The 26,769-nt window shown below is 41.7% G+C and overlaps 3 protein-coding genes across 5 annotated transcripts; 2 read left to right on the top strand and 1 right to left on the bottom strand.

Moving 5' to 3' along the window:
* The first annotated feature begins 184 nt into the window (after positions 1–184).
* Positions 185–11,945, top strand: LOC128508849 (uncharacterized). 2 transcript variants are annotated; one of them, XM_053480334.1, is made up of 5 exons: positions 185–417; positions 2,533–3,633; positions 3,861–4,053; positions 5,710–6,594; positions 9,582–11,945. In XM_053480334.1, the coding sequence occupies exons 2-5, from the start codon at positions 2,564–2,566 to the stop codon at positions 11,478–11,480; spliced, it is 4,047 nt and encodes a 1,348-aa protein (XP_053336309.1). In that variant the 5' UTR covers positions 185–417; positions 2,533–2,563; the 3' UTR covers positions 11,481–11,945. The 2 variants fall into 2 exon arrangements, with proteins under 2 accessions (XP_053336309.1, XP_053336310.1); XM_053480335.1 differs by having other exon boundaries at positions 185–441.
* Positions 11,946–13,973: 2,028 nt separating this feature from the next.
* On the top strand, positions 13,974–20,817 carry LOC128508858 (zinc finger and BTB domain-containing protein 5). Of its 2 annotated transcripts, none has more exons than XM_053480347.1 (3): positions 13,974–14,258; positions 15,672–16,754; positions 17,754–20,817. In XM_053480347.1, the coding sequence occupies exons 2-3, from the start codon at positions 15,675–15,677 to the stop codon at positions 18,657–18,659; spliced, it is 1,986 nt and encodes a 661-aa protein (XP_053336322.1). In that variant the 5' UTR covers positions 13,974–14,258; positions 15,672–15,674; the 3' UTR covers positions 18,660–20,817. The 2 variants fall into 2 exon arrangements, with proteins under 2 accessions (XP_053336322.1, XP_053336321.1); XM_053480346.1 differs by having other exon boundaries at positions 13,978–14,102.
* A 1,258-nt stretch (positions 20,818–22,075) lies between these two features.
* On the bottom strand, positions 22,076–26,033 carry grhprb (glyoxylate reductase/hydroxypyruvate reductase b). The gene is made up of 9 exons (XM_053480134.1): positions 25,744–26,033; positions 25,419–25,549; positions 25,252–25,324; positions 25,014–25,130; positions 24,815–24,903; positions 24,564–24,668; positions 24,286–24,421; positions 23,617–23,747; positions 22,076–22,261 (listed from the first exon to the last, which is right to left on the bottom strand). Exons 1-9 carry the CDS (start codon positions 25,881–25,883, stop codon positions 22,140–22,142), a joined length of 1,044 nt encoding a protein of 347 aa, XP_053336109.1. The 5' UTR covers positions 25,884–26,033; the 3' UTR covers positions 22,076–22,139.
* Between the last annotated feature and the right edge of the window lie 736 nt (positions 26,034–26,769).

The raw sequence follows: 26,769 nt of genomic DNA, 5'->3' as shown, positions 1-26,769 counted from the left end.
TAATAAGCTAAGTAAATACCTAATCGAATTTAATATACAGTATATATATATATACACACACACAGTATGTATGTTTCCTATCGATTCCAATGCTGTAACCCGCACTCCAGTCCAGCAGGTGGCGGTAACGCACCTATAATCATTCAGCTGCCAAAATATAAATAAATGTAAATAAAAAAAAATGAAGAAGAAATGACTCCAGCTTCGGAGCTTTAATATTATCTTCCTGTTACTGAGTACAGGACTATATAAGCTATAACATGATAAACACTCATAAATTACAGAAACCTGAATTGTCTACTGGAGATTTTGACCATCTGCTGTTGTTTCTCTGCGGCGCCTGAGGACTCGACTGAATCACCAGCTAGCAGGCTAACTAATGTCAGCTCGCGCGCTACACTGAGCTCCAGGCTGCAGGTCTGTGTGTGTCTGCACCCAACAGTACTTATATATATATATATATATATATATATATATATATATATATATATATATATATTAGTTTTTATGGCTAACTTAGCAAGATAAGTAAGGTTAGCGCGCTAGTTAGCCCATATTGTGGTGTAGGTTGCTAGGTAACCTGCCCACTCTTGGACATGAGTAAAATCACCTGAAGAAAATAATGTAATAAAATTAAATAAAAAAAGAATTAAAGAATTGTGTGTGTGTGTGTGTGTGTATATATATATATATATATATATATATATATATATATATAAGGACTTTCAGATTTATTTCAGGGGAGTTTGTCATTTCTATACTCTCCCAATGTTTGGTGGCTCATAAATAATGGAACAAACATAAGGATCATCTTTAATATAATACTTGGACAAAAATCCTTTGCCATCAAAGACTGCTCGTAGTCGAGAATGACCAAAACACTGAATTTCCCCCCTTTAAGACGCTTTGCCAGGTCTTTACTGCAGTTACTTCAGCTACTGTTTGTTTCCGCGCGGATTTCTTTCCTTAGTCCAGTCATCAGTAAGGGAAAAGCATGCTTTATTGGCTTGAGAGCAGATGACCGACTTGGCAAGTGAAGAATCTCTAAATTTCTTTGCCTTGGGTAGCTTTCACAGCTTTGCAAAGCGGGCTTTAAACTGCTTCCAGACATGGCTGAGTGTAAAAGACATCAACGTCGACTTCAAGTCCATTACAAAGACCGAGCTGAACACTGTTTTGAGGCAGTTTTACGGCCCCATCCGGACAACCAAAGGGAGGCTCTACAGCATCAGCAGCTATCTATTGGGTTGAGGGCAGGTGACCAACTTCGCAAGTGAAGAATCTCTAATTTCTTTGCCTCGGGTAGCTTTCACTGTAAGTTTTGGGTCATTATCTATCTGCAGTGGAATTTATTCTTATACTTATATCTTATATCAGTAGTCTGGTCATAAATAAACATTCATACCCGTTTCCATTGGCAGCCACACAAACTTACACCATAACAAACTGCCTCCACTATGTTTGACAGATGATGATGTTTGCTCTGGATCACAAGCTGTTTCTTTCTTTCTTTGTACAGTTATCTTCTGCATGTTCATCAGTCCAAAGTTCTCTGACAAAGTCTAATCTTTAGACTTAGTCTAAACCTTTCTGTTCTTGTGTATTATCAGTCGTTTGCACCATGTTGTGAAGTGAAGAGTCTGTGTTCAATTCATAAAGTCGTCTCTTGACTGTAAACTTTTACAATGACGCCTACCTCCTCAGGAGTGTTCTTGACTTGGTGAGTGAAAGGGTTCTTCTTCACCATGGACAGGATTCCACTCTATTCCACTTTAGTTGTGTTCCGTGGACTTCCAGGCTTTTTGCGGTTGCTGATAGTGATGGGTCGTTCATGAACGGCTTGTTCTTTTTGAACAAGTCTTTAACATGACTCAGAAGAACGAGTAGTCTTGGAGATTTATTCATTTTCTACTGGGAGCGCATGCGCAAGTCATCGCAAGACCTCCATAGGTTATGTACAGGAAACAGAATTGAGCAATTCTTTTTCAATGACTCTTTTACTCTCAGTGGTTCGTTCTTTTGTCACCTGACCCCCATGGACGCTATGCAGTGTAATAGATTCAAAAGAACGAACGACTTAGACTGGAAGATATGAGAGGTGAGCTACTCATTCGGTTTATTATAATATGTCCTTAGCTGCATTGTAATATTTTCATTACTGAAACTATAGCCCAAATTTGTGTATGGAGACGTGTTGAAGGTCTGTTTATTGAAAATATAACATTTTATTTCTGATCAAAAGAATGAATGAACTAAATGACTCAAAAAATTATTCTTTCATTTTGATGAACGAGATTCGAAAAACCGAGTCACTGAAATTATTTAAACTTCTCATCACTAGTTCTTGTGCCATGTAACTGCTGGTCAGTCTGTTGTTCCATTATTTATGAGCCTCCAAAATGGCTGTAATTCCTGAATAGTTATTGCCATACTTTTGTCAAACCCCTCAAACTAAAGGTAAGTGTTTGTGTGTCTGTGTAAACTTTGCATTAACAGCACTAGGACCTTTAACTCTGTACTCCTTCTTCACAGGTCTTGTAATAGTTAATTACGCTACATTGTAATGAACTCCACCGAAAAGATGGACATTTTCACGGAAATTACATTCGATTCAAATTACGAATGGTCGTCGGGAGAGGACGAGGAGAAGGAAAAAAACCATGATACTTCTGTGCAAACCTCCCGGTGTGCTTATATGACATCAGCCGACCTCGACAAATTGGAGCAGAGCAAAAACGAAGCAAACACAATCAGGCAAACGGCATGGGCTTTAAACTGCTTCCAGACGTGGCTGAGTCTGAAAGACATCAACGTCGACTTTAAGTCCATTACAAAGACCGAGCTGAACACTGTTTTGAGGCAGTTTTACGGCTCCATCCGGACAACTAAAGGGGAGCTCTACAGCATCAGCAGCTACCTCGGACTCCGGGCTGGTTTAAACCGGTACATCAACGAGCCTCCGGTCAGCCGTTCATGGAATTTGATGCAGGACCCGGAATTCACACCGGCGAATAACGTCTTCAAAGGTGTTCTTAAAGAGATCAGAAGGGCAGGGAAAGTGGGAACGCACTACCCTCCGATCTCACCCGAAGACCAGCGCATCTTAAAATACTCTGCCTCGCTAAATCCAGACAATCCAAAGGGTTTGCTGAACAAAGTCTGGTACGACATTCAGTTGCACTTTGGACGCAGGGGCAAAGAGGGGAACCGGGTTCTCAAACCCGACTCATTCGTCCTGAAACGCGACAAGAACGGAGCACATTATTTCACCATGGCGTTCAACGAGGAAACGAAGAATCACAAAGACACCCTCGAGAGAGACAGGGACAGCCAGAAGGGCGCCATGTTCGAAGAGCACGGAAATCCCCTGTGTCCTGTAGCATCTCTCAAAAAATACCTGATGAAAATTCCACCGGGGGCAAAAGCCTTCTATCTGCAGCCCAGACGGGAAGTGGCTGCGACTGACACCTTCTGGTACACCACAACCCCCCTGGGAGTAAACCAGCTGTCCCAAATGTTACCCAAGATCTGCAAAGAGGCAGGGACACACACAACCTACACTAATCACAGCCTGAGAGCCACGGCCATGCAGAAACTGTCCGAGGCGGGACTCGAGGCAGGGAACGGGCACAGGTGAGGTACTTTTATATAAACACACACAGAGCATATGGTGACTTATTCAATTCAATTCAATTTTATTTATATAGCGCTTTTAACAATGGTCATTGTCTCAAAGCAGCTTCACAAAGATGAAAGAAATTCAATTAAAAAAATAAATAAATAAATAAATAATAAAAAAGTTTACTCCAGTAACTTATAAAAAATTATAGACTAAAACAACAAACTTGTTCGTCTCACAGATCTGAAAGGTCGCTCAAAAGTTACTGGACACCCACCACCGAAAGCGGGAGACGATGGATCAGCATACCGTCAGATCAAGTCGCTAACTCGATGGATTCACACACGCAACCAGAGCGACTCTCTGCAGACAGGCGACTTCCAGCGGACGCTTCCTCCTCCGGATCCGCGATAAACAGGGACACGCGGACAAATGTACATAAATCAAAGTAGCATGCGAAGCTAGGCTTACAACTGCATTACAGTCACACATCACAGATATTCAGTACTCATGTGATACACAAACACACGAGGGTGAGTCAAAAATTATCCACACTTTTCCTGTAGAATTTATTTTCATTACATTTTAGAAAAGACAAATACACCTCCTTGCTTTTAATACACCGCTGTCTTCACTTCTTCATCAGAAGTGACTCTTTATCCTCGTAGGGCTGCTTTCAGGGGAACAAACAGGTGACAGTCTGATGGAGCGTGATCAGGACTATAGTAAGGACGCTTTAAAAAAAAACTGAGGTTTTGTAAAGTGTCGACAGGAGTGTGCATGGTCATGCAAGGTCACGACACCTTCATCTATGTTTAATCTGAAGTTTAGTCTTCAGCTTTTCAATTAGCGTCTCACTATAACGAGCACTGTCGATTGCCGGACCATTTTCTTGATAATGTTCCAATACTTCTGGACCTTGAGAATCCCAGAAAACTGTAAGCATTGATGTATTTTTCAGCTTACGGTTGAATTTTAAACTTTTTCTCGCTCTGCGATTGAAGATGTTCCCGTTCTGTACTCTTGATGTTTACTCTCAGACTCGTAGTGATGAATCCGTGTCTCATCACCAGTAATGATTCTCTATAAGAAACTTTCACCTTGAGTATCGCTCCAAATTCTGTTTGCAGATATCCAGACTCTTCTGTTTATGCTCTCTGGTACACCCTCAAAAAAAACACACACTGACCTGGCATATCAAGTCAGGTATTTGGAAACAAAAGTTAGTTTTTGGTGCTATGACCAATATACGTGTGCAGTGAGTAAAATGTATGAAATATTCAAATTCTGCAAATGTCATTTAATTGATTGAATACCTTATCATCCTACAAAACTGAGAAAGTTGAAATGCTAAACTTTGATTTAAAGCATTTTAAAGAATTTATCAAAACTGTTTAGTCCAGTTATGATAAAAAAATATATATTTTATGATAGAAAAGCATTATTTTTATAAGTAGCAGAAAAATCCTGGTTTTCAACAGACGGCTGAGGGTTCACTCATTCTTACAATTCTGAATATACCGTGCTGCACGTAAACAAACTCGTACATGCCATATCTCAGCAACCGGACAGGATACAGTAATAAAGTTGGTACAAAAATGGAGCACACATACAGTAAGGTCAGTAAGTATTTAATCACCCTGTGATCTTTGGAGGGAGCTGAAACTCCGTGTTGCTCAGCGACAGCCCCGAAACCTGACAGATCTAGAGAAGATCTGTATGGAGGAGTGGGCTAAAATCCCTCCTGCAGTGTGTGCAAACCTGGTGAGGTTCTACAGAAACTGTTTGACTTCTGTAATTGTTAACAAAGGCTTTTGTGCCAAATATTAAAATTTTTTGACTCAAGTGATCAAATACTTTTTTGACACAGTAATAATACAATGTGATTTCCGAATTTTTCTTTTTAGATTCTGTCTCTCATAGTGGAAATGCACCTATGCTGAAAATTGTAGATTTCCCCCCTCATGATTTTTAAGTAAGAGAACTTGCAAAATCACAGGGTGATCAAAAACTTATTGACCTTACTGTATGTATAGGGTATATTGTTCAGTATTCTTAGATATCAAGAGTTCTCTTCACTTCTTTCTCAGATCATGGACTTCCCAGAACACTTCGATCAGATCTTCAAGCAGCTAAACTCCCAGCGCGTCCACGGGCAGCTGTGCGACTGCGTGATTGTGGTGGGCAGCCGGCATTTCAAGGCTCACCGCGCCGTCCTGGCCGCTTGCAGCACGCACTTCCGCGCACTGTTCAGTGCTTCCGAGGGCGACGGGAGCGTAAGCGTGATCCAGCTGGACTCAGATGTGGTGACGGCCGAGGCGTTCTCGGCCTTGATGGACATGATGTACACTTCCACGCTGATGCTGGGAGAGAGCAACATCACGGACGTGTTAATGGCTGCGACTCATTTGCATGTAAACACTGTAGTGAAGGCGTGTAAGCATTATTTAAACACTCAGACTTTGCCCAGGTCGCCTCACGGCGAGTGCCCGAGTCAGTCAGTCGAGCAGCAGCTGAGCAATAACACTAACTCGTTCCCCTCGCAGCACCTTGGCTTAAATATAATCGGCTCCGCACTTCATATAAAATCGGAAGACGACAGCAGCGGCGCCGGTCAGGAGGCGGGGTCAGTTTCAGGAAGTGGACCAGAGGACGAATGGTGCGAAAAGCAGACGTTCTCTCTGATTTGCTCAGAAGCGGAGAGCTCACGCGACCCCTCACGAGCCCAGGGGTTCGACGAAGATGGTGAAGACGGATTCTCTGGAGAGGAGGAGATTCTCAACACAGACTACGAGAGGAAAGGATACAGACGGACGGCGGCACAGGAGGACGTGCAGCTGCCCAGCCAATCAGACAGCGACCGTGCAAGCAGCGCGGAGCCTCTACTGCTGGTAGTGAAGGAGGAATATCCAGATGGCGACGGCGTACAAGCGATGGGCGGAGAAGAAGAGGAAGAGATGAAGGACGGCGGAAGAGTCAGTATATTTCTGTTTTAAATGACATGAATCTCATTTTGGGGTGTTAGATATTGATTTATTTACCGAACAGTAAACGCATATTTCGATTCTAAAGGCAAACGGCTCTGTGTTTTAGGATACTTATGAACTCTAATACGACATTAATCAATTTTCAAACTTAATTATTTCCTGTGTATATATTTTGGGTGGAGGATAATAAATGGACCGTCTAATGGACACTCTCACTTTAATGTATTTGAATAAGAACACTCAAAACAGTTTATTTAGTATAAATATTTCTATTACTCCTTTCCAATTCATGTGCTCACAAACCATAATGTACACACATCTCGTACCTGTATGGAGAAATATAGGAATATCTCTGGAAAATACAGAGCGCTGCTTTTTTTTTTTTTTTATTAGTTTAGTTTTTTTGCATATGCGTTTCAAATGAAAATGTTAATTTTTCACCCACAAAACTTACCACATTAATAAGCAGTGAAATGCTTATACTCCCTGTGAACAAAAAAGAAAGATAGGCGTGTAAAAATTATACGAGATTTAATACTGTACAATAGGAAATAGTAAACTCTGAGGTATAAAAGTCTTAGAATATATATATATTCAGTGGAACCCTAGGCTCGTATTTCAAAACACTCGTAAACCAAATCGAATTTTCCCATAAGAAATAAAGTTAACTCAAATCATTCGTTTCCAAGTCAAAATTTATTAAAAATCTTTGCTCGTCTTGGGGAACACTCGCAGTCCGAGGTTTCACTGTATGAAAATGCCAGCAGTAGTATAATTAAATGCATTTGGATCTTATATGTACAGCAGTGATCCAGAGTGGGCCCAGTAGACGTTCCTGGATGCTACTAATTCAGTATAACTATTATACATCTATAGCGTTAGACAAACATTGTCAATATTATAACCTGGCATTATGATGATGCCATAATCAAAACATGTTGGACTTCGTTTTATTTACTGGACAAGTGAATCGGGTGTGTCTGTGTTGGACATTCGGACGTTACTCCTGAACAATGTTGGCAATGCATTGTCTGTCAATTGCAACTCAAACTCGCAGCAGTATTCTTGGAAGGACCACTCTACCTGCTCATGCTGTTTCTGTAAATTGGATAGTTTCAATCCAGTGCTTGCGGAGTTGTGGGTCCCTTGTAAAGGCTCCGGGGGTGAACCTAGCACAACCTAGAAAATTCTTGCTCAATTGCCCAGAAGTAGTAACTCAGTGCAGCTGAGGCTTGAAACCTCCAACATTCTGATCAGTAACTCTGAGTCATAACCCTCTGACCTCCTATACCACTGCCCCGATATGAACCTTCATCACTTCATATTGTTTACTTTTTTTCATTCTGTCTGGAAATGAAAGAAGGGATGACATGCAAAGTAGCGTACCATTTACAGAGTATACTATTAATCTCTTTACACACAGCTTGTCTGAGCTGTTGGAGCATCAGGAACTAGCACTATTTCTTCTGCTACACATTTTACTTGGAAGATTTTTGTGTAACAAATGACTGCCTGCCAAAACCCCACATCAGTGGATATCAGTCAGCTGCAGCGCATTTGCAGAAGCCTGCACTCACGTTAAGTCGAAAATCAAAAATGACAGGAACAGTTTAAATTTAAAGCAGAACGATTTAGAAGCAGGCAATAAGGAGACAAAGGTTTTTTTTAAGTGACTAGTTTTGAATGCGCTCTTCTATCTTTCCAGTCCTGTATACCATCACTGAATCTTTTAGTTGTACACCCTACATCCTCTTTTAGTCATACTGCCCTACTTTCACCCATTCTTTTACAATTCCTCTTTTTATTGCGGTGTCTGCTGGCACGCTGAAAACAGAAGAAAAGCAACTTTTACTTTATTGTAAAATTCACCCATAACAAAACAGAAATGACATTTGGACTTTGACTTCAGATGCACTGAGACAACAATTTACTTGACTATGATTAAGCTTATAACCTTTGTAAAAGTCCACGAATAGATATTTGATTGTAAAAATAATTTTTAAAAGTGTTGGTAAAATGCTGTTCTCAATCACATATAACCTTTTAATATTTTTCATTAGATAGGGTTCTGTTGAGTAATCTCCAAAAACAGCTAGCTTGATGTTCGTGGTATGCACTGGTCAGAAACCACCAAAATTGGTCCAAGGAAGGACAACCAGTAAACCGGATGCACATGGGTAGTAAAGGCTAGTCTCTCTGGTCCAATCCCATAGAAGAGCTACTGTAACACCAATTGTTATGGCAGTTAATACTGGCTATGAAAAACCCTATTGAATATGAGCCTGTGGAGCCACAGACCAGTCAAAGTCCCCATGTCGAACCGTGTCCACCACAGAAATCGCCTACAATGGGCATGTGAGCATTCAAACCTGGATCATGGAGCAATGTAAGAAGGTCTAATGAATTGTGGTTTATTATCTATCTTATAGGATGGCTTGGTATGTGTGTTGCTTAGCTGGCAAGAGATGGCACCAGGATTGTAGTATGAGAAGTAGGCAAGCTTGAAGAGGCAGAATGATGCTTTGGGCAGCTGGAAAACCTTGCGCCTAGCTATTCATGTAGACGTTACTTTGATACATATCACCTACCTAAACAGTGGTGGATTTTAGACCTTATCATTTATCCTGGGCAGTTCTGCCTAATAAACTAAGAACATCATTAAAAGAAAGAAAACATGTAACATTTCTGTTTTTGATGTTAAATATCACATAACAGCTATTGAAGCAGACTTGCGTATTTTTGTTAAATAAAAAAAACAAGCCTTTTAATGTGATTTCATGTTTTTTTTGTGTTTTAGTATAAATTTACATACTTTCTGAAATACTTAAAGTAAATATTGTAAATATTTAGTATAAATACATGGCAATAATTTTAGTACTGTTAATATAACTATTTACATCTTAACAAATATACAAACAAATGTTGGTTTTTAATGTAGATTTTTCTTTCTTTCTTTCTGTTTTTTCAAACAACAGATGTACACTAAAACATTTTATGGAGCAAGGCCACGCGCCTTTCTTGCCCTTATACCCGAAAATCCTCAAGACTCTGATGCTGAAATCAGTGGCGATGATGACGATGATGATGAGGAGGAGGATGATGAGGATGATAATAATGATGACAAAATAGAGGATCCTGATTATCAGCCTACAAAAGCAGAAGAGCCTTGGGACGGCTCTTTTGTATCTATGGACGATGGCGCGGTTGCCTCAACAAGCTCATCTTCTAAACCTCCGCCTTGTAAGAAGCGGAGAAAAGGGAAAAACACCCTAAAAACCGTTTCCTTGGCAGAGCCAGAGGACTCCCCTGACCCTAGTCCACCCTCAGGCCCAAACAAAGGCACTAGGAGAATCTGGAAATATAAAGATATCGAGACATTCCAGGTACCTGAAGCAAGTTTTGAACCTCCTGCTGCTCTCAAGACGCCCTTCCAGTACTTCAAAATGCTCTTCACTGACAAGATGATTGAACATATTGTTCAACATACAAATCTGTACTCTGCCCAGAAGTTGGGGGATCCGGTCAAGACTAGGCCTGAAGAGATGGAAGATTTCCTGGCAATACTGCTCTTTATGGGTGTTTTCAACCTTCCATCATTGGAGGACTACTGGCACCATGCGTCACGTTTCAACATGATAGCTGATATCATGCCAAAGAAAAGATTTCAACTCTTACGTCGGTTCATTCATTTTAACGATAATCAACAGTGTAGTTATAGTCCAGACAGATTTTACAAAATCCGCCCACTTTTCGAGATGTTTCGAGAACGGTGTCTCCTGATTCAGTCCACATACAAGTACAGTGTGGATGAGGTCATGGTGGCATATAAAGGCACAAGGGCAGGCACTCTGCGCCAATACATTGCCAACAAGCCAGACAAGTGGGGCTTTAAATTGTTCTGCCGTGCCAGTTCATCTGGCATCATCCATGACCTCCTGCTCTATCAAGGCACATCCACGTTTTTCAACGTTGGGCTAAGCGAGCAGGAGCATGCGCTTCCTCTAGGGGCCAAACTGGTGACAACGTTATGCAAAACTATACCCCAGCCATGGCTTTCGGTCGTCTTCTGCGACAACTACTTCACCAGTTTCAACTTGATCCAGAACCTGCACACGAACCTGGGAGTCAAGTGCATCGGCACAGTGCGATCAAACCGCATCAGTGGAGCTCCCTTGATGACAGACCAAGAGTTAATGAAGAAAGGACGTGGAGCTTTTGATTACAAGTCAGCTGATGGGGTGATCGCAGTAAAATGGTACGACAACAAATGCATCAACCTTCTGAGCAATGCCTGTGGGATCATGCCTCTTTCAGTTGTTCAGCGGTGGAGCAGAGAGGCCCACGCAAAGATTGCCATCCCGTGCCCATCGCTTATTACTGCCTATGATCAGCACATGAGAGGCATTGATCTTTCTGACATGTTGGTTCACATGTACAAAACCCCTGCCAAGTCAAGGCGATGGTACTTTCCTCTGTTTGGCTACATCCTTGACCTGTCAATCACAAACTCCTGGCTGGTCTACAAAAGGGACTGTGGCCTACTGAACGAAAAACCAATGTCTCTCAAAATGTTCCGTCTGGCAGTTGCTCACAGTTTGAAACAAGTCAACAAGCCAGCATCCAGCATTGGCTTGTCATCGTTCCCCTCTCCACCACGCATGTTGTTTCAGAAAAAATACCACACCCCAAGATCCTCACGACCACAACCTGATGTGCGGTATGACAACTGTGGACATTTGCCACTTCACTGTGACAAGCGGGGGCGGTGCAACCTCTGTCCAAAGGGTGTGTCAAGATGGAAATGTCGGAAATGCAATGTTTTCCTGTGTTTAAATGCAAACCAGCAATGTTTCGTAGCATACCATGAAAAATAAAGTGGATCAAATAAAATCCAAAAACATTTGTACTGTTGCACCACCATACAGACGAATTTCTAATTTAGCTATTTTAAAAGTTTGACTTTCATGGATTTTTTTTTATTAGTGAATGTATTGATACTTTTACCATGAAATGATGTCTTAACCGTTTGGTAGATGCCTATACTAAAACACTGTGGGGTCTGTTAATTTACATTAATTGTTATTACGATTGCAAAATGCAATGTTCTATTGCTTTTTTTCTTTACTTTATGAGGATGCTAATGCGTAAAGTGCTCAAGCTCTCAGTCAAGAAAATGACCAATACTTCCTTACCAATTATGTGTTACCAGGTTTTTACTCAAGCAAATGTGTTGCCTTGAATACTTGTACTTGATGTAAAAAAAGTTCAGAATTATTTAATCCAAACCAGATTCAGTATGCGTAAACAACTGAGACATTAAAGCTTTTATACTTTGTTGACTTTAGTATAAATTTTTTGATAGCAGTGTTTTAACAGCACTACTCTGGGTCACAGTATGGTTAGAGGCTCGATGAAGACCAAGAATTACCACCCACAAGTCTTTGAAAGGGTAATTAAATAGAAATTTATTAAAGATATTAGAAAATCTTTTAAAATCCTTCAATTCTTTCTATAATCCTTAATATAGGAGCTTCAAATATGTAATTAACTAGTGACTCTGTGGCTACAGAAAATGAAACCCGATGGATGGAGGCACAGACTCCGCTTGACAAGGCTGAACATGGTAGGCTTTAGAGATAAGGGGGCCAACGGTAATCTCCAGTGTGTTACCTGCAAATCTTCACAATGATTCTGTACATGCAGGAATCAAATATAAGTGAGGCTAGCCACTGGCCTCCCAGGAACTTATTTAATTGCCATTCACCTTAATGGAAAAAAGTGGCTTGGTTTGATCGCCAGAGGCATTCTGGTGTTTTTATTTGCAGGACAATTCATGCCCATTGCACCACTTGCACCTTACAGGGAGATTCTGCCGCATCTCTCCAAGCGATTTCAGGCTGCTTGGGCCATTGAAGCCAAAATCAAGAATCTGTGGCTACAGTGGGCGCAGACAAATGTTTTGTCAGAATACCAGCTCCCTTGGTGGTACTCAGCCTGGGTTTGTCGACTTTCTGGAAATGCAACCAACTCAGATTTTATATCATTTTTTCAAACTCTTTCTACTGATATTACCATTTGTTTGAGAAAATTCACGCGATTTAACTATCTACAGATAACTTGCCTGCTGGTTAACCAAATCAAATAGACTTAATGCTTAACAGTTTATCCAAAGCAACTGGGTGTGGTGGATTGAATTTGAATGTAAAATAAGTAGAAACAAGGGAAGGTAACGATAATTGGGCTACATCTGCGTTGCTGCCAAATTTGTCCCCCGGCTGCTGAGCCCAGAGCAGAAGGAACATTGTGTTAAAGTCTGCCAATGAGGATGACCCACCCTTTATGTCAAGGATCATTCCCAATGAAGAAACTTGGTGTATGTGTGTGACCCTGAGACAAACTTCACTTGGACAGTCTTCACAGTGGAAAAGCCCATCATCTTCATGACTGAAAAAGGGCGAGGCAGGTTTGCAGCTCACCCGAGTGCTTATCATTCTTTTAGATATTCACAAGATTAGATCTTTTTGATACCCTGACATATATAGATGAAACAATTTGATCAACACCTAGCAGGTATGGGAATGAATCAGAGTGAGTGACTACAAGTGATTCGACTCACCTAAAAGAGTCAACTCCTCAGTCTCTCATCATTTCTAGGTGTTTGTCTCTCTCTTATGGCGGCACAGTGGTGTAGTGGTTAGCACTGTCGCCTTGCACCTCCAGGCTCGATTTCAGTCTCCGTGTGCATGGAGTTTGCATGTTCTCCCCGTGCTTGGTGGGTTTCCTCCGGGTACTCCAGTTTCCTCACACAGTCCAAAGATATGCAGGTTAGGCTAATTGGTGTTCCCAAATTGCCCGTAGTGTGTGAATGAGTGTATGTGTGTGTGTCCTGTGATGGATGGGCACCCTGTCCAGGGTGTACCCCGCCTTGTTCCCTAAGCCTCCTGGGATAGGCTCTAGGTCCCCGCGACCCTGAATACAGGATAAGGCGGTATAGAAGATGAGAGAGTGAGTGAGTGAGTGTCTCGCTCTTGATTAAATTATTCAGTACATACTTTTTATTTCGATTAACACAATAGCAAAACACTTTGCACTATGCATGAATATATTTACATTGTAATTATATACACAATAAACTAATGGTTTTATACACGTTTAAACATTTCTAAATAACTTATTTTGTAGCAAAACTGTAAATAATTAAGATATGTGTAATATTATGCACTTCTATGTGTGGAAGTGGTTTTTGGAAAAACATAAATACATAAAGTTATTATGATTAATTTACAGTAAAAAGAATATTACGGCTCTTTAGATATCCGAGTCGGTTCACTAAAAAAAGATTCGGCTCAAAGAATCGACTCGTTCGCTAATGATAAATGGCTGGTAGCTACCTGGCTATTTAACTGTTAGCGCACGATGGGATATTATCTGTTAATTCGGCGTTTAGCTAAACCATGATAGACGCTGTAACATGAAAAATGAATTGTATCCTGGTTGTGAGTATTTATTTGTCAGTTTATCGACCGGTTTGCGGTTTCTGAGGTAACTCAAGATACGACTACTTCATTAGCTAGCGGGCTAACTAATCTGATGTCGGCTAACTAGCTAGGAACCCCGAGGACCAGCCTGGTGGTTATTCTGTACACGCAAAGGTAAACCTTATAGGGATGTTATTTTGTACAAAAATAATGGGTTTTAGTTAGGTTAGTCATCCAGGGAAGTGACGTTAGCTTGCTAGCTAGCTAACTAGCTCGCTAACTAACTAGCCCATAGAGTAGTATAGGTTGCTAGGTAACCCAACGACTGCCAGGGTGCTACTTACCTCAGGCAAATATATGTATAAAATATAACGTGGCGCTGAAACCAAATAATAGTTGTTTATATGTTTTTACATTGGAGTGAATAATAAATTAATAAATATAAATTATAAATTGGTGTTATACTTTATAATGTTATGTTATGGTTTATTTAGACATAAAGGGGAAGCTTGTGGCTGCATGACGTCACTTCGTGGTCAGTCAACAGCGTGACATGAAGTGTTTTACAGTAATTCATGTGAAATTGTTTATTATTTATACACAGCTGTCAGTTTTGAGAATCTTCATTTTTACAAAGTCTGCTGTTGCAGTGTTTTTAGATCTTTTTGTCACGTTACTATGGTATACTGAAGTATAACTACAAGCATTTCATGAGTGTCAGAGTCTTATAGCAAGGTGCTCCATCATACTCGAAAAGGCATCGTTTGTCACTGAACTGTTGTTTGAAGGTTGGGAAGTTGCTCTCATTTTTTATTCATGGCTGTGTTCCTGGGCAAAAGTGTGAGCGAGCCCACTTGCCTGGCTGAGAATCAACCGCACAAATGAATGGTCTCGGGTTGCTTTACTTTTGGCATGACACAGGACTGATAGTAGCGCTGTATGTTTTTTTCGGCTTGTTTGAGAAGTAGGGAACTAACTGGTAGAGTTTGAGAAATTTTAATTGGGAACTGAAGTTTTTTTAGGGAAACCACCTTGATTTGGGGGGAAATGGCCAAGAAATCTGCATGGGCATACGATCGAATGAACCGAACCAAATGGCAGCTAAATTGTGCCTACTTCTGGGATTCAACATTTTTTCTTATTCTTTTCTTGATTTTGTGCAAGATTTAATTGAGATAGCACCGTGGGTGGCAAGAAAGTTAGTTCAGTCAATGAATATTTCTCCAAAATAAATAATTTTGTCCAAAAACTAAGGTGATTGTTCGCTGAATTGTGTCAGGTTTCAATTTCTCTTTTTGGTGGCATGATGATAACCAAGGAAGTAAACAAATCCTTTGTATAGTCAGGAGCGATTTTATTGGCATGTTCGAGACTGCGAGATTGACCAGTCAAAAATCCCATTACATTTCATCTGTTGTTATAAATCAGCACAACAACCTTGGAAGACAAGAGAGCTGGTTGTGTTGTTACTGACACCTGCAGTTTAGTTCTTGTGGATATCCGTCGCAGAGGACACTCATTAATGAAAACAATGTTTTGTTTGTAAACTTGTAATCGAACACACTCTTCTCTTCACTTCTTTCTCAGATCATGGACTTCCCGGGACACTTCGAGCAGATCTTCCAGCAGCTAAACTACCAGCGCGTCCACGGGCAGCTGTGCGACTGCGCGATTGTGGTGGGCAGCCGGCATTTCAAAGCTCACCGCGCCGTCCTGGCCGCTTGCAGCACGCATTTCCGCGCACTCTTTAGCGTCTCCGAGGGCGACGGGAGCGTGAGCGTGATCCGTCTGGACTCGGATGTGGTGACGTCTGAAGCGTTCTCTGTGCTTATGGACATGATGTACACTTCCACGCTGACACTGGGAGAGAGCAACGTCATGGACGTCTTACTGGCCGCGTCTCATTTGCACTTGAATACAGTAGTGAAGGCCTGTAAGCATTATCTGAACACTCGGACTTTGCCCAAGTCGCCTCATAACGAGTGCGGGAGTCAGCGCGTAGAGCAGCAGCAGCTGAACAACGGCGCTAACCCTCGGCTCCAGCGCTCGTTCCTGTTGCAGCAGCTGGGTTTGAGCGTCGTGAGCTCGGCGCTGAATGAAGAACCCGAGGATGAAGGGAGCGCGTCCGGCCGAGGTTCGACCTCAGGGAGTGGACAGTTAGAGCAGCGCGACGCTTTCTACCCACAACGCCGCTTGCAGAAGCGCAAACAGACGTTTTCTTTGATTCACGCGGAAGCAGAGAGGCCGCGGCAAAGACCGCGCGGCCCTTCACAAGCCCGCGGGATCGTGGAAGATTGCGGGGAGGAGGGAGGGGCTCGAGGGGAGGAGCTTCTGTCCCCAGACTCGCATAGCAAAACCTTAGATGATGATTCCAAACTGGACGTGGTGGTGATCGCCGTGGACGACAGAGAGGAGTACAGACGGACGGCGGCGCATGAGGACATCCAGATGCCAAGCCAATCCGACGGCGGCAGAGGGAGCAGAGCGGAGTCTCTGCTGCTGCTGCCGCGCAAGGAGGAGTACACGGACGGCGATGGCGGACAAGCCAAAGGCGGAGGCGAGCAAGAAGCACAGCGCATGCCGGTGGTGGTGAAGAGCGAGCCGATCAGCTCACCTGAACCCGCGGACGAGACGAGTGATGTCACATCGCAGGCTGAAGGCAGTGACCAGGTGATGGTTAAGTGTATAAAAGCAAGCACTGAATCATATACTGTATATGAGTGTAAATTATTGTTTTAATATAAAGTTATCTTTACAGTAAAGCAGTACATATAATTGTGTGTGCGTGCGTACTGTGTGTTTGTACTAAGGGTGTAGTTTCTTTTGTTAATAGTCAGCACTTCTTTTTCAGTTTCATATACATGTGATATTTTGCGTGTGAGGAAATCACACCTAGTCATATATTCACTTTCCCACGATCTCAGAAAAAAAATTCATGCATTTTTAAAGAATACAAAAAAACTTCATTCATTCATTCAAAAGAAGTCAAAGTAAAGTTTTAGTTTTTATATTATTTTAAATTTAATTTTATATGTTTATTCTGAGACGGACTGGGTTTCCCAGTCCATCTGCCGCACCCGTCTCCAGGGACAGGCCCTTTTTTGTGTATGTGTGTGTGTGTCAGATACAGCGAGATCTTGTCTTACAAGCATATGTTCTGTTAAACCACCCAGAACGAAGCCTCAAACTTAGTTTGAAGTCGTGCTGGAACAAGATTGCTCTCTGATCTCCGAGATGTACCAAAACCTCACTCGCACTCTCCACGACAGCGATAGTACAGACGTATGGTATCTCTGAAGAGCGGCAGAGGAAGTATGCACTTCCTAAAGAGCTGTATGAAGATGTGACATACGCTGGTTTCTGGTTACTGGTCAGGGATTGTGTTGCTTTTGTGTAATATCATCAATTAATATTTTTATGTATCGATCTTCTGTAAAATTACAGAGGCACGTGTGCTTGCCTTTATGGGTTAGGACAATGTAATAAATACCAGATATCAGAAAGTCTACATCTAAGCTGCTCCCACGCAGCGTGTGCGAAGTGCAAATGCGAAAGTTGTCGAAACATTTAGATCAATCGAGTCTAAAAACCTTTTTAACCCTGGTTCCGTTTGTTTCTTTTTAAGTCATTGTTTTTGATCGTGCTTCCATTTCTTGTGTTTCATTACAGGTGGAAGCCGTGGGAGAGAAGCTGGAACTGAGTCCCGAAGGCAGCGAGCACAGCTTTAGCGACCCTCAGCCCAGCTCCGACATCCTGATCTCAGAAATCAAGGGCCCGGTCATAGAAGAAGAGCGATCCGGCGAGACAGGAGGAGGAGGAGTCGTAGAGAGAAGAGAACGAGGAGCAGGTTTCCTGAGCACGATGAGCTTCGACCGCGCCCTAGTCCCGAACACTACCACAGGGGAGTGCGCGCTGGACCACGAGCCCCCACGTTTCCTTTTTGGCTCCGACTCGTCCTCACCCTCCATGCACCTCTCCGCGTCTCAAAACCTACTCTCGGCAGAGATGCAGGACTTCTCCAACATGCGGGCCGACTCGCTCCTCCTTCAGCCCATGCTCGACGGGATGGCGTCGTCGTCTTCAGAGCACCTGGCGCTGGAGTTCCAGAGGAACGTTTGCCGGAACGGCGCGTACCGGTTCCCTCCTTACCGACGCATCGCACCAAAAGCTACGCCGGGAGGCACCTTGATGCAGGACGCTGCGTCTTCGTCATCGGTGCTCGTTAACGGTGCGAATTTCGACGGTCCCGGCCAACGAGGGGGGAACTCGAGCTTGAACCCTTTGCCACAGTTGACCCGCGCATCAGCCGACGTGCTCTCCAAGTGTAAGAAAGCGCTCTCGGAGCACAACGTCCTGGTGGTCGAGGGAGCGCGCAAATACGCCTGCAAGATCTGCTGTAAGACCTTCCTGACCTTAACAGACTGCAAGAAGCACATCCGGGTTCACACCGGTGAGAAGCCTTACGCCTGCCTCAAGTGCGGCAAGCGCTTCAGTCAGTCCAGTCACCTGTACAAACACTCGAAAACCACCTGCCTGCGCTGGCAGAACAGCACCATGGCGACGGGACTGCTTTAAACAAGACGCCAAGCAGGGAAGTGCGTTCGCCTGATTAGACAACGCATCACTGTTGATAATAATGTTTTGCTTAACTGACGGTGCTTAAAAACGCCACGCGATTACTGTATTTTACATGAACTGTCACCTCGTGCTCCGAGTCTGTTCACTGGATAGATGTGCAATCTACTTTGACGGGGACGGAGAAATAGACATAAATGAGACAGACTTCTCTTCTCTCGCAGATGTAAAAGACTGAAGAAGAATAAGCACCAAAACTTTTTTTTTTAAACCTGCACTTGATTTAAATGTGTTTCCATCCAACTGATGATGGGTCTATGATGGGGGAAAAATAAATAAGAGGAAGGATTTAACATTATGAATGAATAACAATTCGATAACGATTTAACAATTGAAAAAAAAAATTGGTTTTATTTATAACATTTACAACATTTGTAATTTATTAGAAATAAAATTGCGTAACTAGTAAAGAGAACAATCTTTAGTGAATAGTGCAATTCCCGGTTCTTTTAAAAGGAAACGATGGTCATTAAAATGAGATGATATTATTATTTTTATTATTACCCAGAATCCTGTTATATCTCATGATTCATGGGAATTAATATGTTTGTTGCACAACATCATGCTGCCGTTTATAGTCCAGGTCGACCAAACAAGCTTCTCTGTTTCTTTTCCCTGAAGTTATTTAGACAGACCTGCAGTCCAGTGCTATAGGAACCGTGACGTATTTAGGCGAGCGCGTTGATGTCCGTCCGAGCAGAGCAGAGAATCTGGCGGCGCTGTGACGGACATTATCGTTAACTTCCTTTTCTCGCTTTCTCAATCCTTTCTCATCTCATGAAATTCTTCTTCCCTCCTTTTCATCCTCCTTTCTTTACTTTTTACCCATTCTTATTTTTTTTCTCCTTTCATCCTTATCATCCTCATTTTCTTTCTCACGTCGTCTCTTATTTTTTTTCTTTGTCCTTGCCTTTCCTCTGCTATTCCTTCCTTAATTCCTATCTTATCTCTCACTCATTTTGTTCCTCTCATGACCCCATCTCCTTTTTTTTTCCTTTCTTCTTTTCTTTCCTTACTTCCTCTTTTTCTTCCTCTCATGTTCTCCATATCTTCAGGTCTCCTATCCTCCTCCTTCCATTCTCTCTCGTGTCATTTTTGCTTTTCCTTCTTTTTTTCCCTCTTTTTACTTCCCTACTTCCTTTCTTATTTTTTCCTTTCCTTCTTCCTTTTCTTCACTATCTTTTAGCCTTGCTTTGTTCTTCCTTCTCATCTTCTCCTGTCACTCTCTTCCTTTTTTCGTTCCCTTCTCCCTCAGTGTTGATTAATTTTTCGACAGTAGTTCATGCTGCAGATGCAGATGTTTGTAATAACACACTTTCAACAGCTTGTACAGCAGACGTTCCACTTCATAAAACATTTTGATGGAAACATTAAAAGCAGCAAGCAACCCTTCTTTAACAAAAAAGGGCTCAGAAGTAAACCATGGGCTGAAGGCTTCCACAGGCCGGACAGTCACGCACCGTTTCTCTTCCTGAGTCAGACTGATGGGAGGTGTTTGTTCGCTTGTGGTCGTGAGCCGTCTTGTGATCTCTCTGAAAATGTTTGTGAACATCAGTTTTAGGGTGTCCTGAAAGGCGTGTGCTGTACTGTAGGTGTGTGTGTGTGTGTCCTTGCAGTGTACGTGAGTCTGTGTTCATCGTAAAGGGCTAAAAAAAAAAAAAAGAAAAAAACGTACGGAAAATGTCTCTAACTCCATTGTTTCTCCTGAGGACCTGAGAAACTGAACAGATGTCCTTTTTTTTTTTTTTTTTCTTGTTAAAGACGGTACAGTTGTTGTATGTTGATGGTGTGTAATGAAGTGTTCATGTCTTATATAAGCTAACGAAGAGAGAAGATGTATGGACATAGTTTTGTCCTGGCATTATTTCATTGTCCAAGGCGTCTATAACTTTGGCAGGTTTGTGAAGAATCTGAAACGGAGCGCAGGACCGATCAGCCGCCCGACCAATGAGGAGGAATCACCTGCTGCGGACGACAAAAAACTCCGAGAGACAGATCTGTTCGATTTTTTTGTGCTTACTGTCACGTTAATCACGTGTACGTTTCAGTTCAGAAACTCACACAAGATGTAGCTCTGAATTAAACCAGCTTTTATACACCTGCAGTTTATCCAGCCTTTTCTCTTAGTCTCTTATCTCACCTTCCCTCTAGTGATGGGTCGTTCATGAACGATTCCTTTTTTTTAAACGAATCTTTAACGTGACTCAGAAGAACGAGTAGTCTCGGAGAGTGATTCGTTCATTTTCTACTGGGAGTGCAACCTCCGTAGGTTATGTACAGGAAACAGAATTAAGCGATTCTTTCACAATGACTCTTCTACTCTCAGTCGTTCGTTCTTTTGTCACGTGACTCCCATAGACGCTATGCAGTGCAATAGATTCAAAAGAACGAACGATTTAGACTAGAAGATATGATGGTGAGCTACTCATTGTGTTTATTATAATATGTCCTTAGCTGTATTGTAAAATTTTCGTCACTGGAACTATAGCCCACATTTGCGTATGTAGATGTATAGGGAGTCTTTTTTATTAAAAACGCAACATTTTATTTTATTTCTGATCAAAAGAACAAATTGAACTAAATGACTCAAAAAAAAGATTCAAAGAACCAAGTCACTAAAATGATTAAAAGTTCTCATCACTACTTCCCTCCCTACTTTCTTTCCTTTTTTTTATTTAAATTCATGCTCTTTATTTATTTCCTTCCTTTCTTTTTCATTTAATTTTAACCCATTTTCCTTCAACATTCTTTCTGTTTACAGATTTTTGTCAATTCTCTCCTAAAATTCAAGTTATTTTTGTTTTTTTGCATTTTATTCACTTTTTATCTCCCCTTCTCTTGTTTTCCTCTTTTTTCTGTTTTTTATTCTTAAATTTTGCTCTGCTTTTTTGTCTATGTTCTTTTTACTTTTCTCTTTCCATTTCTCATTTTCCTTTCCTTCTTTGTTTATTTATTCCTTTTTTCTTGCGCTTGAAATCTATCTATCTTTTTATTTTCATCCTAATTTATTTATTTACTTATTCCGTTTATTTATGGCTTTCATCTTTCTGTTTTTAATTTTTTCATTTGTTTTTGTCTTTTTTTTTTCTTTCTCTACTTCTTTTTGTTTTTATATTAATTCAAAGATCTTACACATTTCACACATTTCCATCAGTTATTTATTGATTTTTACCTACACCGTGGCTGTGTGTCTGTAACTCTGGTTACTGGAACTGCAACATACAGAGCGATAAGAGTTTCGACTCTTCCTGCTGCTAGTTAATGTACACATGTAGTGATGTCACAGAATGACTCATTAAACCCAGCGTTCAGTGTTGTACATGTTCAAGTTTCACAGTGAACAATGTGTGTGTGTGTGTGGTCAAAATAGCACTTTATTTATTCCTCAGCAGTTTTAACACATGGGCTCTGTGTCTGGTTCTACAGCTGCAACTCCTTGGGCATGGGTTCTCCCCTGAGTCCGGCCAGCAGGTTGTTGGCGGCGAGAGCGGACATGGCGTTCCGTGTGGTGTAGGACGCGCTGGCGATGTGTGGCAGGATCACTAAACACACACACACACACACCATCTATGATCATACACTGTACATGAACCATTTAAGGGCAGTGATTCATAAAGTGTGGTGCTACAGTTGGGAAATCAGACGTCACTTATAACAGTTTTTAAAATAACAAAATATTTCTGATTAAGTATTTACATTCACAAAATTATTTATAACGTACACTCGTTTAATGCAGTCTGAGAAAAATACTAGGGTTAATACATTTAAACCCAGATGGAAAAATGGCGGTTTGACTGCTATCAGATGCTTAAACCAAAGTGTCAAACATTCATAAAACATTCCAAAAAATAATGGCACCGTTTTCCTGAAAATTGTTGCTTCTGAATATAAACAGCTCTAACTTTTAACATTACAAAGCTTACTGGTGTTTTAAAGGGGAAAAAATAACTACAAAAGAACTTTTTGTAATCTTACTTGACTAAACAAACTTAAATAAGCAAAGTGTATTTATTTATTTTCTGTAATTGATGCCTGAATAAACACAACAGGAGGACACTGTAATACTAGAATGATTTGGAGGTAAAAGTTACATGATGCCCTGAGGAGCAGGTCACGTGTCAAGCTGATCCCGAAGGACGAGAAAGAAAAGTGAAGCTGATTGGTTGGTTTTGTCACATGACCTTGTCTTCTCGCGCGCTCGCGGCATTCTGAAAAGTATGTTGTTTTTTTGTTGTTTTTTTGCGGCGTGGGCGTGTTTAAAATGACAAAACTGGGCGCGCGGTAGGTGCGCGACCCGTGAACGCGCGCGAAGACAGTGACAAACCACAGCGCGCGGCGCAGTCCGACTGTAGTGATGAGTCACTTTAACGTGACTCAGCAGAACGAGTAGTTCATTTTCTACTGGGCGCGCATGCGCAAATCCTCGCAAAACCTCCGTAGGTTATGTACAGGAAACAGAATTGAGTGATTCTTTCTCAATGACTCTTCTACTCCGAGTCGTTCATTCTTTTGTCACGTGACTCCCATAGACGCTGTGCGGTGCAATAGATTCAAAATAATGAACGACTCAGACTAGAAGATATGATGGTGCGCTACTCATTCTGTTTATTATAATATGTCCTTAGCTGCATTGTAATATTTTCATTACTGGAACTATAGCCAAACTTTGTGTATGTAGGCATATTGGAAGTCTTTTTATTGAAAATGCAATATTTTAGTTTATTTCTGATTTTTTTTTAAAAGGAACGAAATGAACTAAATGACTAAAAAAAATCAGTCACTGAAATGATTCAAACTTCCTGTCACTATGAAGGTGATGCCGCTAGAGGGAAACACTGAGTTTTTATTTATTTATATATATATATATATATATATATATATATATGCTGTAGCTCACCACAGTTGTTGAGTGTGAACAGTGGATGGTTGGTTGGTAAAGGCTCCGGTGTGGTGACGTCCAGTCCGGCTCCGGCGATTTGACCGGAAGATAACGCTGCATACAGATCCTCCTGATTCACCACACCTCCTCTGTACAACACACACACACAAACAGTCGACTATATACATCATTTTGTTAGCTTGTAATCTGTGAATGTTTGTCCTAGACCAAAACGTCTATTAGTTTTACAGTGACACTTGTGGGTGTACCTTAATTAAAAAAAAAAAAAAAAAAAAGGAGATTTGCATTGAGCCACACCCACAAACTTCCATAAAAGGCAATCATTAGGTTTTAAGTTTTAAGATGATTAAAAGAAGAAGAGTTATTGCTATTAAGTCATAAAGAGATGCAGATGATAGGAAACGTATTAGTTAAACAAAAAGGTCTTAGGGGACTGTTTGGATGTATCTTCATCTGGATTTGTGCTACAGGAAGTGTTTCCATTTAAGAAGGGTGTTGTTTTATGGGCTTAGGGACCTTCTGATCACATTATAATACCATACAGCAAGCTGAAAATGGGTGACATCGCCAGCTGTCTTGTATTTGTAAGTGCTTGGCTAGGTCACAGTCAGATCGATGATGTCATCACCTCACGCCAGAGTAGCCAGTAGCGTTTCTGTTGCGTACCTGCTAGTGTTGATGAAAATGGACGTGTTCTTCATCTTGGAGAAAAGGTTCCTGTTGCAGATGCCCTGAGTCTCGGGAGTGAGAGCGCAACACACCGCCAGGAAATCAGACCGTCTGGCCAACTCGTCCATAGACACTACACACACACAAACATGCCAGCACAAACAACTAGACCTTTTTGACTATCAGATGTCTGCGACTAAATACAAACTGCTCCCTAAATTTTTGAAAAATTCTACTTAATGATGTAACATTTAAAAAATGAACATAGATCTCACCGTATTCTGCCTGGATGGCCTCTGCCAGGTCCGGTCTCGGCGCTACGTCTGTGTAAATGAACTTCTTCACCTTGAAAGGTTTGAGCCGCTCAGCGATGGCCACTCCTGAAACACACATCAACATTACACAGTGTTTGGGAGTAATACTTGTAGCTGGCTCACTCCTGTATGTCCGCATGATTCGAAAGGGTTGCGCAGGTGTTCCTATTAAAGTGGCCGTTCATTGGGGGCCCGAATGAGAAAAGGCTCACCGATCCGTCCGAGTCCAAGGATGCCGACCGTACTGTCGGCCAACTCGTATCCACACAGCCACAGTGTTCTCCATGTTCCCCAGCCACCACTACACACACACACACACACACACACACACACACACACACTTAGACATTTAAATGCATAAACTAAGCACAAGTCCTGCCAATGTTTGTGTGTGTGTGTTAGAGAGAGTACGTTTTGGCTTCATGTGCAGCCTCGATAAGTCTCCTCGAGGTAGTGAGGAGAAGCGCAATCGTCAGCTCCGCTACCGCGTCAGTCAAAACTTCTGGTGTGTATCCTACACGGATTCCTCTAAATACACACAAAAGACAAACATCATTTCATTTTGGATGTCCATGCTCAGCCTTGGATCTTTACCGCAAATCAGAAACACAAAATCAGCTAAAGAATGCGCGACAACAAACAAACAAACCTTTTCTTTAGCTCGTCCAGAGACAGGTGATCGAACCCGACTGACATGGTGCTGACCACCTTTAAGTTCGGACCTGCGTTCATATGACAAAACACATTTTTTGTCAGCTTTTTATTTAACACGACTTGTGTGTCTCATGATCACTTGACTGCTTCACTGGGTCAGACCTGCAGCGTCCAAGACTTCGGCATCAATCTTTTCTGTCAGGACGCAGAGCAGTCCGTCGCAACCTTTCACCTTTCTCAGCAGCTCCTGCCGCGGTACGGGGTCGTCCGAGTCCCAAAGCTCGATCTGCACCCTGGAATGAGGAGACAAGGGTTACGCCGAATCAAGCAGCTCTGTGATAAATGCCTGCGTTTTAAACAGCGGAGTGGATCTCAGTATCCCTGAGTTCCAGACTCAGGGTTTTACACGCTCTACACACTCCCTGTAGGAACAGTTAAAGGTTCTAGGTGGAACTCCGAGCTTGAATCTGATTAGTTTTTAACTTACTGTGCAGATTTGCGCAGGATGTCCAGTCCCTGTGGCGGAACTTTACGCGAGACGTATACACGCGGTAACGTGGCCATGGCACGCTGCGTTCCTCTGAGCCTGGGCACGAGATGCCGAACTGCTGCTCTGCTCCACCACATCCTGAGCACATCAAAATACACAGAAACGCACACAACCCCCCACTGTTCAAGTCCCCTTTACACTTCACTCATCGGACTTTGGAACCTGACCGAAATCCAGGGGGAGTGTGTGTTAGTTTTGGACAGAAGCTGACGGAGGGGAGGTGGCGGACGCTCAGTACTCTGGGCCAATATGAGCCGAGGGGTGATGACACAACGCTCAGGATCAGTGCACTGTGTGGGGTCGAGTACAGGGCACACGTGATCACAAGCTTTTGATTATTTAATATTTTGAAATCGCAAGTCACGTTAAATAATATGAAATGTTATAAGCAAAACAAAAAAATTTAAGAAAGATGGTAGACTTGAGATAATTTGTGTCTGCGCTATCGAAGGTAATGTTTGACCACTCTGACAAACAAGGGCTAGTGATTGTAGACCACACACGCTCACACACACACACACACACACACACACACACACGTTTAACATATCCTTATAGGGACCTTGACATGATTATTAATACAGCCAGAGCTGTTTGTCTTTATCAGGATCTTACCCTAAACTCAGCAATCATATTCTGTCCCTTTTTTTTTTTTTTTAAAAAAGGACAAAAATATCAGAAAATCATAGTCTCTTCCTTACTTTTAAATTGTCTCTTGGCTCTTTTTCTAATTACTCTCTTAATCATCATTCTTCTTTTTTCTTCTTTTCTTATTTCCTCTTTCCTGTTCTTTTCTTTCCTATTGTTTTCTTTTCTTTCTTACATTTTTCCCTCTATATTTCTTTTCTATCCTATTCTCTTCTTTATTATTTCTCTTATTTTATCTTCCTTTCTTGTCTCTTCTTTTTTCTTTCCTTTTCTATTTTATTTTCTTTTCACTTTTCCTTTTCTTTTATTCTTTTC

Source organism: Clarias gariepinus, chromosome 20 (genome assembly GCF_024256425.1).
Source record: "Clarias gariepinus isolate MV-2021 ecotype Netherlands chromosome 20, CGAR_prim_01v2, whole genome shotgun sequence".
Taxonomy (NCBI): Eukaryota; Metazoa; Chordata; class Actinopteri; order Siluriformes; family Clariidae; genus Clarias; species Clarias gariepinus.
Note: the sequence above shows the minus strand (reverse complement) of the source record. Positions and strands in the feature narration are given on the sequence as shown.